At 42.4% G+C, this 16,438-nt stretch overlaps 1 protein-coding gene and 1 pseudogene across 3 annotated transcripts in view; one reads left to right on the forward strand and one right to left on the reverse strand.

The window, feature by feature from the left end:
* Window positions 1-1,219, forward strand: part of LOC147020771 (uncharacterized) — a 1,847-nt pseudogene extending 628 nt beyond the window's left edge.
* Window positions 1-15,046, reverse strand: part of LOC147020770 (uncharacterized) — a 60,891-nt gene extending 45,845 nt beyond the window's left edge. For all 3 annotated transcript variants that reach the window (XM_085896389.1, XM_085896388.1, XM_085896386.1), the window contains exons 1-2: window positions 14,843-15,046; window positions 4,695-4,837 (exon numbers count right to left, since the gene is read on the reverse strand). In XM_085896389.1, the coding sequence (XP_085752515.1) occupies window positions 4,695-4,818 (124 nt within the window). In that variant the 5' untranslated portion in view covers window positions 4,819-4,837; window positions 14,843-15,046. The remainder of the gene's footprint in view (window positions 1-4,694; window positions 4,838-14,842) is intronic.
* Window positions 15,047-16,438: the final 1,392 nt, after the last annotated feature.

Raw genomic sequence — 16,438 nt, forward strand, 5'->3', positions numbered from 1 at the left:
TTTCCATCGTGATGCTCAGAGAACTACCACGATCGATAGCAAAGGTACTGCTGATGACCAAGCTTTCGCTGAAACTGTCAAAGTAGTTGGTTATGATCGCTCAAAAGTTTGGAATTCGCTCGATGTTGAAGCAGTATACGCAGACAAGGGTGGATCTGTCATGTCCAGACGTGTCCTTGTTGAGAACGTCATCCAACATTTCGCTGAAGATATGTTGGCATTACATTCCCCTGGAGTGGCAACATTACTAGTGTTCAGGAAGCATGTTGCCACAAATCTTCGGCTTGTGGATGATGATCAGAATGGCGACATGGATGAATGTATCTGGAAAGTTGGCAAGCAGATCATGAAGGAGACCAAGGCAGCTAAGGATGACTTCAAATCCTACACTAAGCACATTGATCGAGAATCAGCCTCAGAGTGTATTAGTGAGACGTTGGTGAAACTACTATCAGCTATCAAGCCTACTTTCCACAATTCACTACAATCCATCATGGTGGGTAATATCGTGAGCTCAGTGGTAACGTCTCAACCGACACCATTACAGATAGCCATAGGTGTACTTCTTGGTGACCATAAGATGATCATCACAGAACTGTACAAGTATAATGTTTCTTGTTCCTCTGATGAGGTTTGACAATTCAGAAGGTCAGCAGGTGTTCAATCATCAAAAGCACAGCAGTTAGCTGGACTCAGAGATGCCAGACTGGGCGGACTTGTGCAAATCATCATTGATAACTTTGATGCTGTGATCAGTTCCCAAAACTGCCGCCTCGAATGTCATTACATGGCAATGCTGGCAGCTCAGTGGAAGACCGAACTTGACCACCTTGAAGGTTTGGATACATCGATCCCTCGCCTAACGAAAGAAGAAATGAAGCACCCTATCCCATGGGAGACACGAGTCGTTGAGTATACGGGACCGAAGAAACCTCCTATGCCATTTACTGCTGCAAACCGATTTGCCATGTCAGACGACTTTGTACAAGCCACAACAATCTCAATTGGCAGAGCCAAAGATTTAGACTTTAACTTCATCAAAGACGTGCTCTTTGAAGCAAACACTCCTGAGTACAACGGGTACAATACACGTCACTGCCGTGAGTCAGGAATGACCCCAGCACCCAAGACAGCTGTGGTATATCACCCGAGGATTCGAAGTCACCCGAGCATCCAACCAGGATATTCTCGTTCTCACCTGCGATCAGGCCATATATAAGATCGCCGTTGACATCACATTTCATCAACCAGATCTGCTCACCAACATGGTGGTGATTCTTGGTGGGATGCATTTCCTCATGGATTTCGTGGGTTGCGTTGGCACTCTCATGGCAGACAGCGGCCTGAAAGAGATTCTGATGACGTCCTTCGGCTCCGTCGATAAGATGTTGCAAGGAAAGAAATATCCACAGAATGTTCGGGCACTGAGATTGCTCACAGAGGAGCTGCTTCGACCAGTGTTTGTGAGGGAGAATCTACACCTGACCAGCATGGATGATTTGGAAAAACTACTTGATGAGATCGCCACTCAAAGTCGTACCACAAAGCTGTGGGTGTACAACGTCATCAAACCCACATTTCTAATGATGATGTTTTGTCGGGCGATGCATGAAGGCGACTGGCCACTCCACATCAAAACAGCAGAATCAATGCTGCCATACATGTTCGCAGCCCACAAGTACAACTATGCAAGGTATGGCCTCTACTACGTATGCTCCATGACTTGGTTGGGACCAGATATTCTGGCAAGTTCTGCAGAGGAGAGCAGTCACTACACCACACTGCTGGTGTCTACAACGGACAGTGGAGCGACATGTTTATTGAAACGAACTGGATGAGGAAGGGGCATGGGCCGGGTGGCATCATTGGCAACACAGAAAATCCTCAAACGATAGCGACATGGGTGTACAGTATGGATGCGACCATGACCCTGACTGGTGACCTTAAGAAGATGTCTGGAGCTGACGAGAAGGTACAGCTCAACCACAAGGAGGAATCTACCAGTCGCATTCGTCAAGATGGCAATGATCGTAAATCACTGAAGGCTACTCTAGAGTCATGCATTGACCCATTGGATCCAGCTACCCACGATGCAGGATGTCTGCTCAACATCTCAAATGGTCAACTAGCTCAACGGAATGTTAATGTTGACAAGGCAGTGGAGATTGGAGCTGATCAGCTGATCCAGTTCGAAGCATTATGGCCAGAGGGCTTTTACAGCTCACTCGCAAGACAGGTGACAACCTTCGCCGCAAAGAAGAAACGTCTAACAATCGATGATAATCCCGTCATGGATCAAGAGGCTATATACGCTCAGGTGATTGGCCTTCTCGTGAGCGAGCGCGATCTCGATCTGGAACAAGTCCTCTCCACAGAGCTAACTGCATATCCGCCCTCGATGTTTCAAGCTGATGGCCAGATGCGAGTGGCAACGGGAAAATCCACACTGAAAAAGAACCTCCAAGTCGAAGTTTCACAACGCCTTATCACAAGGCCAACATCTATGGTGATTGATGTTTCCGCTCTTTTGTGGACATTAGAATGGCCATCCCAAGGAACCATTGACACGTTCATTTCGGTGTTCAAGGTCTGGGTCAACGCGCGGCTGCTTGAAGCTGATGTCCACCTGTGTTTTGATCGTTATTATGACTACTCTACAAAAAGCAGCACCAGATCAGCTCGAGCCAGCGCTACCCGGGTCCATCAGCTCGAACGGAAAACTCCACTGCCGGCTCGGGACGCAGTACTCAAGAACTCAGCCAATAAAAAACAACTCAACACACTGATTTGCGAATCAATCCTGAGTAATAACAACTTCCTGCAGCATGCGACACAGGACCACCAGTTGGTGGTTACTGGGGAAAACGACACACCTACGCAGGTATCGAAGGGTCATAAGTCACCTCATCTAGACCTACCATCAACACAAGAAGAAGCTGACATCCTCCTGACACAACAGGCCATCCATTTGGCAAAATACCATCCAGAATCACGGGTGCGGGTGGTGTGTGATGACACGGATGTGTTCGCGTAACTTGTGTACTACTACTACTTGAGCGAGAAGCTCCAGTCTTCAATAACTATGCAGTCTCCAATCATTGGTCGGTCTTGCATTGACGTGAAGGAAACCGCTCTTAAACATTCAGCAATCGTACCCGAGCTCTTAGCTCTTCATGCTTTGACTGGTTGTGATTCAGTTGCTGCGACTTATGGAATTGGGAAAACAAAAGCAATCGCGGCCGCTCGAAAAGGCTACTCTCTGGATCAACTTGGTAAACCCTTGGCAAATATCGTTGAAGTCACCGAACAAGCAACAGCTTTCATGGGTGCGTGCTATGGCATTACAACTCCCACCTCTTCGATGACCAAGATCCGCCAGAAACTATGGGCACAGAAGACTGGAAAATCAACAGCAGCACCTAAGCTGTGTAGTTTGCCCCCAACTACAGAAGCGTTTGAGCAGAACGTTCGAAGAGCACACCATCAAGTCGCTCACTGGTACAGTGCCCTGAGTGGGGATCCACCAACTCTCGCTGCAGTGGAACACGGATGGGAAGCTGATGACACTAACAAGTGTCTCTTCCCTCGAAATATGGAGGACGGGGTACCCTATGTCCCGGAGCACATTCTGAAGCTGGTCAGATGTGGCTGCACATCTGAGCAAGCATGTAGAGGTGGGAGATGTGGATGTATGGGGCGCCAACTTCCGTGCACAATGTTCTGCACCTGCGGTGGTGGTACTGCCTGTTCCAATCCATTCAACATCAATGAGAGTGCAACAGATCATGCCGACATCCCTGATGACAGCGATGAGACAAATGACCGCAATGACGAGCAATGGATGTCGAGGATGAGGACGATGAATAGTTCCGAGATATAAGATATTTTGTCCAGTGGGGTGTTAAATTTGCTTAATTTTTTTTTAGTATAATTTGTATTGACATAGCATTGAAACATTGAGCAATGTGAAGCTGACAAATTATTGTATTATTATTATCATTATTATCAATATTATTAATGGGAGTATCATATACTTTAAATGTATGTCGACTTTTGAGTCATGTCAATGTCATGTCTGAGAGAATTATACAATAAATATTGTCCGATTCTAATTACATTTTGTTCTTATATTTTGCTTGAAATCGATATTGCTATCAAAATAAATATTGCTTACAAATTTGCGAATGACTTCAGAATCATAATATACATGTCTATGCTTCACAAAGCACACATATGTACAGAAACTTAACTCAACTGCATTTACAACCGATTACATTAGATTTAGTGTGATTTTGGCATTTTTACAGGTAATTTTGGTGGCCATATTGGATTTATGCCATCAAGATGGCTACCAAATTATCCAATAACATTATAATCCACTTCCTTGGTAACTAAAACATATAGTTAGACACCAATTTCATCATGTTACTGTACTTAGAACAGGAGTTGCAGCCGAAGTTATAGTTTGATTGTATATGGTGGCCATCTTGCATTCTGAAAAAGCCAAGACAGTGACAAGTGGCCACTCAGCCTAAATTTCATCTCGACCCTAAGATCTATCAAAAAAATTGAAAACATGAATGTTACCAAACATTGCAAGGTTCCCTGGCCCAACCACCGGACTAAATGATACTTTCTCATTCAAAAGATGATGCTTGCATTACATAACATATGAGAGTTCGTGTTCATCTCACCATTGTCAAGTTTCAACGATTTGGCGAGCTTGCTGTCGTCCTTGATGTAGATACCCTGGTCTTCTTTGAGCATAATTTCGGCTTCAGGGTTTAATGGAGGATCAAATACTTCAAATTCGTCCATGGCGAGATCCTGAGACAACCTGACAACAAAACAAAGCATTGCAATCATTCAGCACTTGTATCATGAAGTTTCAGATCGTTGTTTTTTTTGCGAGTTTGTCTACCCAACCAAATGGCTAACAGGATATACCTAGTGGTACACCGCACCCTCGCCCACAAGCTGTCCAGCCTGGGTTCGAATCCTGACCCAGATATAAACTGTCATCCCGGTGTTTCATGGGCAGGGTGATTCATCAACGTGTGTGCCGTCTCTCGGAGGGACGTTAAACGGGCGTTCCGTGTGCCAGCGTTCTTTGGTGGACGTTAAAGATCCCATGGTGTTCTTCATAAAGAGGAGGGAAGCCATCGCCGCACCCTGACCAAATTACTAATGTGCATCAGTGGCACAGCCACGCCATAAGCCAATGATGCTACCCCATAGTCCTGTGCAGCGGACGAATGAAGAAGACCTCACACTTCTGCTAAACATGCACGATGGAAATAACTATTTATAAGATATACTTTCTTAGCCCCAAGGAGCCATGTCCAGGGCAATATTTTTTATGGAGAGTTAATCCACCGAGTGCGGTATGGATTGAAGAGTTGGAATAACAAGGAAATAATAGAGAAAGAAAGAACTAGTCTTTCTATGTTGAGTGAGGTATGTACTTAATGATAACCGCAATGGAAAGGAAGAAGAATCTGACATTTCAAATGTTTACCCTTCATCGCTCCGATGAAGGGTTAACACCTGAAAAGTCAGCTTGTCCTCGTTTCCAGAGGCATCGAGCACACACACCTCCATCATCATTCTGTTGATATCATCCAATAGAGAAAGTAAGACCTTTTATAAGGAAAGGCCTACAAAACAGGGAGAAGAGCGGGATGTCAAGTTGTTTGAGCAACTAATAACGAGAAGAATTCGACATGGGAGGAGGCCATTTGGCCCATCATGCCTGTGCCATATCAATAGCAAATAATACTAAAAGACCCAATTTAGTGTCTGTCTGACAGCGATACATTCGGTCATTACTTAACCAATCTCAACCAAACTTGACAGGAGGACTAAGGGTCATATGGTGGAGGTTGTAACGACTTAACTGCCCCCCCCCTCCCCAAGGGGCTTTTCCACTTTGGGTGAAATCCATGTTATGATGTATATGTGTGTTAAGATAGCTCATCGTGGCATTTTCCAAGACCGCTTCTCATAACAAATAATAACAACACCAATGGTGATAGCATTGTATTAATGTTATTACGAAACAAGCTCAAATGAGCTAAGATCCTTGTCCTCTTAATGATGACGTCATAAAATCGAATATGACGTCATTGTGATGTATCAGGTTTGCGATAAATTATCTGTGCTAATGCCCGGCTTGATTCCCGCAAACAAAATTCAAACAGCTTGCCTAGTTTCGGGGATAATTTTTTAGGCGATTTCCATAAGCGGAGATATTATGATGTCAACTTTTTTTCTCGGAGGAATTTTCAAAATGGGAGATGGTTATTGTCTGCGCGGGGTATTTTTACATATATATGCCAAGTTTCAGGAAGTTTCGATAAAAACTGTAGGCTGTGAAACAAAAAAGTCCACAAAAAGAAGATGAAGAACAACAACGCGAGTAAGACGTGACAACAACGTGAGTAAGATCCTCCACGAGGATCTACCAATGTTAATACTAAAATCACACTCCCCCAAGGGGGGTTTCTCTTTGGACAAACTCCGTGTTAACATGTATAAATAGCTTATCGTGTCGTTTTTTTGGAGCACCCCTACCGGAAGTTTAAAAAAAAAATTATAAACAAAAAACACCAATGACTCCCTTTGTAAATAGTCGCTACTGCACCATGCCAATACCAGATTAAATAAATCAATCAAAATGACAATTTAAATTGGGGAATGAGGAGAGGAGTGAGGATGAGAAAAATGTGGTAAGCTCAGGGATATCACAAGGTGTGCTAAAAATACAAATGGGGATATATACGTGTGCATATACAGGCATATATATACATACATATATATATATATATATATATATATATATATATATATATATATATATATATATATCTCTGGGGAGGGTTGGGGGGATGATCTGAGGGTCTGAAGAATGTACAACACCAACCACGCTGTCCCTTAACAAGATCCTCTCACAGACAATCACTCAGCAGACATGTACACAATCACCCACCATACGCAAGCTACTTACAAGTCCCAACAATGTCCCTATACCCCTCTATCTCCAATGATTGTAGGTACCCATCTAATTCTCATCTACTGTTTCTGCTGCCACTACCTTTCTCGGCAGACTATTCCATGCATTAACTATTTTCTGACTAAAAATCCCCGAACTTAACTCTCCCTCCTCTTTACTCTCAGGCTATGTTCCCTGGTCCTATTACTTTCCATTTTGCTGAATAATTATTCTGCACTGATAACAACTGTACTCTTCATTGGCTTAAACATCTCGATCATATCGCCTCGTAACTGCCTCCTTTCTCGTGTAGAAAGCCCTGTCTCCTCCAGCCGCTCCTCATAGCTGAGTCTAGCTAGGCCCGGAATCAATCTAGTAACCCTGCGCTGAACCCTCTCTGAGGCATCTATGTCCTTCCTGAGTTGAGACCAGAACTGCACACAATATTCTAGATGTGGCCCTCACTAAATTCCTGTACAATGTTAACACCTCCTCTTTTGATATATACATGACCCCCCTCCGAATACAACCTAAAACCATATTTGCTTTACCTCCAGCTACCTAGCACTGTGCTGCCTGCTTACTTCCCATATATATTACCACTGCCAGATCCTTCTCCTGTGTGACACGCTCCAAAATTAACCCTTACATCCTGGAATCTCTATTTTCGTTATTCTTCCCCATCACCAACACCTTACACTTGTTCAGGATAAATTACATTTGCCAATGTTATACCCAATCCATACAAGTATCAATACTTCCCTGAATCTGATCACCACCCCTTCTGCTATCCACCTCACCTCCAAGCTTTGTGTCATCTGCAAATTTGGAAAGCTTACTCTTCACCCCACTATCCAAATCGTTGATGTAAATAATGAATAGTAATGGTCCAAGTACTGATCCCTGAGGTACACCGCTACTTACGTCCTCCCACTCACAGCCACTCTTTGCTTCCTACCACTAAGCCAGTTTGCAATCCAATTAGCCACTTGACCAGCCACTCCACAAGCCCTCACTTTGGATAACAACCTCCGATGTGGTGCCTCACCAAATGCCTTCTTAAAGTCTCGATATACTATATCCACTGCATTTCCCTCATCCACTGTTTCATAGAACTCTAAACGATTTGTTAGAGAGGAACTACCTTTGGTAAACCCATGCTGACACCTTTAATTAGTTTGTATTTATTTAAATGCTTCCTCATCCGGTCCTTAATTAATGTCTCCAGCACCTTCCGCATAACTGAAGTCAAACTAACAGGTCTATAGTTTCCCAATTCTTCTCTGGATCCTTTCTTGAATAATGGTGTTACATTTACTACTCTCCAATCCTCCGGTACCTGTCCTGACTCCAGGGAACTATTGAAAATATCTGTTCACATCTCGTTTACCTGCTCAGCCACTTCACTCAATATTCTCAGGTGCATATTATCTGGACCCGGAGCCTTATCTACTCCTAGATTACCGAGCTGTTCCTTTACTTCCTCCACTCCAACCTGGATCTCCTGTAAAAGCCCTTCTTCACCTCCTCGATAAATACTCTCAGTTATTGGCAATTCTCCTGACTGTTCTTGTGTAAAAGTTGAAGAAAAACACCTGTTTAATAAGCCTGCCATCTCACTTTCATCACTAACCACTCTCCCGGTGATATTCCTCAATGGGCCCACACTGGTCCTAATCTGTTCTTGTTCCCTGAAATACTTAAAGAAAGCCTTGCTATTATGTTTAATATTCTTAGCCATGTCCTTCTCATATTCTCTTTTGGCTGAAGTTATTTTCTTTACTTGCCTCTGTTTACTCCTGTAGTGATATAAATCTAACTCCAGTCCTGTTATTTTTAACCTAATAAATACCTTCTGCTTCTCCTTAATCACGTTCCTTATCTCACTGCTCAACCACCCTGGCTTCTTTCTGTTTCTAGTTTTACACCTCATTGGAATGTACTTACTCTGCACTCTACACATTTGGTCCTTGAAGGTTTCCCATTTCTCTGATGCTGATTGATTGTCCTATTGTTAGAGTCCCCTAATCTACATCATCCAACTCTCTCCTCATAGCATCAAGGTTTGCCTTCCTGAAATCTAAAGGCAGTTTGGATAGAAAATTAGCTCAAATTCAGGCAACAGAAAGTAGTTGTGAGGAGCGGCGTACATGACGATCATGCAAGAGTCAGTTCTGAGGCCATTATTATTTGTAATCCATTCGAGAAAGTGGGAATTGCTTGTTTGCTTGTGTCGCTTACTCCACCTCGATCTCGACCAAACTTGGCAGACAACCTCAGGGCTCCCAAGGAATGTCCTCAGGAGTCAGTATAAGACTTGCCATGGGGGCAATCATGATGGTGAATGAAACTGCCACAGAAAGTCATGGGGGTGATATGTGCAGCTGTTGGCAATTGTTGAGTACTGACTGTACTGTATGATGGAGATTAAATAAATGATGTTGAAATAGGCGTCAGCTGTTAATCGAGTGTCGAAAGATAATTGCAACAATGCACAAAGGCAAAGAAAAGGTTATGTATCAAAGCGACAAAAAAGGGTGTGACACCGCGATTTTGTGAACATTTTTGAGAATAGCTACAGCATCATGGCAAATGAATCCTTCCTCCCGGTCTACTCTTACGTCCTAAGCTATATCCTCCACAATGTGCAAGTTAAGCAATTGGTTCACTTTGTCTGTATGTATGTATGTATGTATGTATGTATGTATGTATGTATGTATGTATGTATGTATGTATGTCTGTCCTTACTGTCTACAAATGTCAGTTTATGATCGAGGAACAACTTGATTCGAATTGAATGTTGTATTTGAGCATGAATCAGAACGTCAATCGAAAAACGAACCTGTAGTTTAACAGTACTTTGTTTCTGAATTTGTCCCAATCGTGCATGTGCAGAGAGGAGCGAGATCATATTTTACTCTTTCTGTCCGTCTGGCAGGTAAACAAAATTGAAAACAATTACAAACAGGAAACGTACTGTTTTTAAGGATGCTATAAAGGACACAAACAACAGGAATGAAGAACGAATGTAACGGAAGGTGGTGTAAAATACACTGCAAAAAGGCGGTAAACTTCCAAAAAAAATTTTTTTTTTCTACAACCTTCAAAATATTTATTTTATTTCAATTTAATTTTATGCTTTAACATTGTCGGACACAAATCGCCTTTTGGCACTTTCAAAACCCTTCCGTTTAACAGTACTCGGACAAAAATATTACAGCATTTTACGTTTATCACGACCAGTCAAATTTGCCGCTCGTACACCCCGCCCATGTCCTTGTTTGTCAAGACTAGAAAAGTTTATTCTTCGATACTTTTTTTTAAAATCAGAGATCTCATGAAAGCTATACTCCTGTAAAAAAAAGGTGTGTATGATCTTTAAGATCAGCGCATCAGGTGAGACAGTCAGCTTAGCATAAGGATGGTGCAGTCCAACATGCAACTGACTTTAGACGTCAGTTGAAACCGCATCATATTTTGTGGAATCAAACGCAGGACCTTACAGTTAAGGCAAGTTACTTGAGTGCTAAGCTCTGTTTTAGTGTGATGTAGTGGATATATGCATGGCGTGAATATCATCGTTTTCCACCGCCAGGTGTGAATATCCATCACCCTGCCAATGCTTCAACTTTCGCAATGAAGGGTGAGGATTCAAATATGAATGATCAACCTCGAATTCAATGTGCAGCGAGCTCTTCCCTCCGCACAGACCACCAAATGATCGAGTTGTTACCCTCGCCGAAGGAGAGGCTATTGCATTTGGGTCTGTTTGATTGTCTGTCTGTCTGTTTGTCCGCACAGAACTAAGGTGTTTTTTTCCGCAACTGCTTGTCGGATTGAGACGAAATTTCCACCATTGGTGCGATTACTCATGGATAATGTTTTAATGATACCCATGACGTCATAGATCATGTGCTGCAGCAGCAATGTTGGAAAAACGGAAACACTTTGGACCTCTGTATCTCTGAAACCGCAAGAAGGAAAACATTGAAACTTGGCACATGGCAAGTACTCCGCATGAGGAATGAGTGATTTTTTATGATGTCATAGGTGCCTTCGTTATGATGTCATAAATGCTTATGTAGAACGCCACATCTGATCAGTATGAAAAATTTTGAGGGTCATCTTGGGATAAAATGGTCCACAAAAACTTGATGATGCCATCGGTCACATGATTTGGCAGCCATATTGTTTTTTCAAAAAAAAACCTTCAAAAAATCACCTCTGAAATGGCTGAACATATCGAGGCAAAACTTTACAAGTTTGACTGCCTATCCATGATGAACAAAACATTCCCACTGATGACATCATAAGTCATATGGTTTGGAAGCCATATTGGATTTACCTGAAACCTATTAAGAAATCTTCTTCTCTAGAACAGCGGGACAGGTTGAGGGGAAACTTCACACACGTTCCCCAGGGCTTGGGTGTACAAGTTTGTTGAAGAATAATTGATAGGTCACATGGTTTGGCAGCCATGTTGGATTTAAGAAAAATATTAAATAATGTTTTCTCTGGAACCGCTTAATAAATCGATGTGAAACTTCATAATTGTGATCTCGTAGTGATGGGGAATATGTTTTAAATTTCATCTTTATCAGACACATGGTCTGGCAGCCAGAATTGTTGAATTTCTTGATGTGGGTTTTCTTTTTTTTTGAATTTTTTGAATAAGACTCACTTGGCTGTGCCTGGATGGGTTTGAGGGTAAAGGAGTAGCTGCTGAAATGTGAATCCTATCCAAGTTCCTCCTGATGACTTCATCTTTACTTTTTGCTTGTTTGGGTTCCTTATGATTACTCCAACACAGGACTGTACCTATTTGGTCTTCCATTTGATTTGAAATTAATTTATTTCAATCCCATTCTGAATTCAATTGAATAATAATGAACATCATGGGCCAGGGTCAGGTATCCGATAAAAGTGGGGTTGCATCAAAGTGGGACGTCTTGGTACCCAGTCATCACTACCAGCAGTTATAAAGTGGTTGTACCAGTTATGTATGTCTATTATTAATTGCGTAACACACGAGCACACAAACACGACACTAAACAAGTCCTGGCGAGGGTCTGCAATCTTTGATTGCTCTTTTTCTTGTTTTCCTCTTGAGATTGTCACATGAAAGCTTGCATTTGGTATCTGCTGCAATGCAGGTGAACTGAGCAATGTGGTAAGCTTTCAGAAAATCATTCGCAATTGTTTAAAACGTTGGCCTCACATGTTATCTCATTGTTGGTAGACTGTTCGTTGTTCTTCTGCATGATAACCAAAATAGCTTGAACATAGCTCAACAGCACGTCATTTTAGAAATGCGATAAAGAATAGCCACACCTTCAATGGCATGTTTAAAGTGAGTTTGATGGGGTTTATTTTCTTCATTTCAGGCTTTTCAAGGCACACCCTCAACTACTGCCAAGAGCTACGACAACAAAAAAACCAAAAAAAAAACAAGACTGATTTACTTGTATGTTCTGCTGCTCTTCTGTATATTATAATGGTTTGGTGTTCATGAAGAATTGCTCATAGGATATACACTCGGTCGATTTCAAGGGACAGCTCTGACCAGAAAATAATGAACTTCCAAGTGTGCGTGTGTGTGTGTGTTTGTGTAACAAGAATCTCTCCTTCCCCACCACCTGTGCATGCAACCTGTACATCGATATCATTAATTAAAGGTCACACTGATTCTGGAGGGTCATGCCTTGCAAGAATGAGCATTTCCTTTCACAAACAAGCAGGGTTTACTGGACTCCAAAGTGCCATTGGAAACGTGGCATCAGGTTTGCCACAATGCTGTTTGCAAGGTACTGTATGTCAAATATGTGTAAATGCCACGTGTCGCAACCTGGCCTGTTCATCCTGATTTTTAACAGGAACATGCAGAATACCACTGGTTGCCCTTCATATCCAAAAAAAAGACATTGGTATAAAACATGTGAACCATCTTGTCAATACGCTTATGGTGCAAAAGCTGCTGGCCAGAGAGAAACCACACTCTGCAATAGCAAGCGGTGTATCCTGGTGTCGAGGAACTTCCAAGAAGACCAGACCACTTGCTAGCTGCAGGAATTTTTAAATTTTTTTAAGGTGTTGGTGATTGCTTACCTACTCTTCACAAAGAACAATGTGGGATCTTTAATACCCACACACTAATGGTATCTGATAGGACGCCCAGTTTAACATCCATCCGAGGGACGGTCCATACCGTCCTGCAGGAGAAACACCAGGATGACAGTTTATAGCTACGAGGAGATTTGAACCTCAGAGGGGAGTGTGTATACCACTATAATCGAGGCCATCCTGCCAGCTTCACACACAACAATAAATTTCATGGAGGCCCATACTCTTGACGGAGCTTCGGGGCATTCACGACGAGTTGAAAAATGTTTCATGGCAAGAACCAATCCAGGACTGATCGCCACTCGATCGCAGGATACTCGACTGAAGATACATAAATTGGGAATTTGTTCAACGTGCCAGTGATAACTCAACTACTCTTTGCAAAACGCAGTGGCAAACCCAGGGGTTCCCTGGTCACCCAGAACTCCTTCTCCCATGAAAGTGTGCCACAAAAAAGGCCAGAAGCCTCAGAAAAACTGTATCAATACAGTACCTAATAAACAATAAACCACTAACAGCTCACAGTAATTTATTTGGAAATTATTTGGAAAATTTATAATTTTCTGTTATTTGGAAACCCCCCCCCCCCACCCAATTCCTGGATTTGCCTCTGAAACGCAATGTGGGGTCTTAACGTCCACCAGCAACCGGTGCTGGCAGACGCGTCCTCCGGCTTACTGTCCTTCTGAGGAAGGGCACACGCACACACATCGATGCCTCGTCCTGCATGTGAACCACCAGGGTGGTAGTTTATAGACAGCTCAAAGGCAAGTACACATACCCTAGTCTATCCTGCCAGCCCACTGTCCCAAACTAGTGTCGATTCTTTTGTTTGCTTGGGTTTCATTCACACTGAAATTGCACTTTAAAACACTCCCATACGTTGACAATAAACTTTACAATTCGCCTTTTGTTTTGTGCTGTTTTAACCATTTTGAGAGCAGTGCAAAAGATTTCTTTTCAAAACAAAGGACATCCCTTGAATTGCGATTCACATATAATAGAAGATTCAAAGAGTAAAGATGGGACAGCATTTAGAGAGGGTGGGGGTGGGCGGGTTGAGGCTTTGCTTGCGGGGGAAGGACTCTAGGTGTGGGGAGGGGGGGTTGAGGAGTCATGGTGGGGGCAGGAGTGGGGAGGTGGTTTGACACCGAGGGTGAGGACTTAGGGTTGGTAGGTGGAAGTTGAGGACTTGGATGGGGGGGGGGGGAAGAGTTGAGCACTTGAAGTCACATTTTGCATTGCATAGATGTTTAGTTAGTAAGATTCAAAATTGTTCATCAATTATTCCATCAAAATGATTAGATGTCGTTTTATTATGTTGTGGGTAGACTTGCTTGAGTTTGAGTATTTAATTGCAGAGGTCAAACCTCGTGGAAGAGTTTAAGGAATGAAGGGTGGCAGGTGGTAAACCACTTGTCGTAGACCCAATTTGCAATAAGAACTGAAAAAAGAGAGATGTTCAGTCCAAGCCATCTTGCTTTGCTAAAACCACAATTACGTGAGCATCGAATTATTTATCTGTGGTTAAGACAAACCAGTTTTCAGTTCGCGCACAGGTTTGGAATACTAGAACTTCTTACCAAGAAATTACCTTCAAAATGAAAACATCAACATATGCCTCTACTCAAAAGAATACGTGCATGATGCAAACCTTGTGATTTAATGGGGAAAAAAAAACAAAAAAGGTGTGCTCCGTTTCCTTACCTATTAGATCATAAGCAGTCTTACCTTCGCAGAGGAACTGGGAGGGATGCAAGTGAAGTTCTTTGAGTCTATTCGTCTCTCCTTGTTGCCACCCTTCCAAATGCTCATGCGTTCCGAGTCATGCGGTAAGGGAGCTCCGGTTGCGATTCCAGCAGAACCCCAGCTCCGCACCTCTTTCTTACCTCCAAAGAGGTGAGTTAGTCGAAGCGCACTCAGCGCAATCCTTTTATTCACAGACTTGTAGAAGTAGGTGTGATTACCTAACCTGATGGGTGTGGTTTCTGCATTTTCACCCGGTGGACATTTCTTTCACACCCCATATAAATATGTCAACAAGAGGCAGTTTTTGAACTTTTTACTAAAACTATTTATGGTAGTTTTGCTGTAAAGTGTCATCTTTAAAAAAAATGGCTGGATAATTTTAGAAAGTGTTTGGATAATTACAGGCCGATTTCAAAACATCTTTACCCTCTAATACACTTCATTGTGGGCTGATGATATAATATTATTGAAAACCATATAACATGTGTCTGCATTTGGGCTTCACTTTATTCTGACGGATAGTGTATTTTAGATGGCCAACTTACCTTCCTGCTCATTCTCACACTTGCAGATGAGACAATGTCAAAAGAAAACAATGCATTGTCTAATCAGGTGTCCAAAGCGGCAGGAAAGGTGAAACGTCTACTGTACACAGATGATTTAAAACTCCGCACCAAATGAGGAAAAACTGGCAGAACAACTGAAATTAGTGAAGTGGTATTCCGATGACATTCAAATGGAATTTGGATTCGATAAGTGTGCTGAGTGCACATTCGTACAGGGTAAATCAAAAACAGCAGACAACATAAAAATCGACCTCGATACAACAATACGGGAACGAGAAAACGAAGCATCTTCCAAGTACTTCGGAGTAGGAGAAGACCACCAAATATGTCACAAAACAAATGTACAAAATAATCGCCAAAAAATACCTGTGTGGACTGAGGCTGATCCTGAAAACACCTCACCGCATGAAAAAAAAAATCAAAGCCGTCAACCAACTGGCAATACCAGATTTCAAATTCAGCTGCGGAAAAATAAACTGACTGCAAGTGAAAGTCAGTAAACTGGATATCAACAAAGGAAACCCATCATAATCCACAAAATGTTCTAAAGAAAAAAATAATAAAAAATCAGTGCATCCTGACACTGTACCTGCCGAGATGAGGAGGAGGGGGTAGCGGCCTGATGGAACTCAACAAAGTGCACAGAATGACATCTGTCGGACTGGCTGAGTACTTGAAAAATTCAATGAACTACCGAATCCAATTTGTATGCAAACACCAAGACAGCAAACCAGAGAAGGTATCCCTAACTCACGTTGCAATTTTTTTTCCAAAGACAGGTGCAAATGGAAGGTGTCATGCATGAAACTGAAACAGCAACAAATACAGCCCCAATGACTGAAAAAATGACGTAAGGAAAATATAAAACGAAATATCAACAAATAGACACCACCGACCGGGAAAATGACAAAACAAGGTTAAACTAGAGGGGGAGCACTCGGGAGAGTGCAAAACCTCCGCTGCCAATACTGCTGGGTCACTCAAGTGAACCTTATGTCTTATTCATTAAATA

Source organism: Eptatretus burgeri, chromosome 9 (genome assembly GCF_056783735.1).
Source record: "Eptatretus burgeri isolate ZD-2024b chromosome 9, Ebu_testis_v1, whole genome shotgun sequence".
Taxonomy (NCBI): Eukaryota; Metazoa; Chordata; class Myxini; order Myxiniformes; family Myxinidae; genus Eptatretus; species Eptatretus burgeri.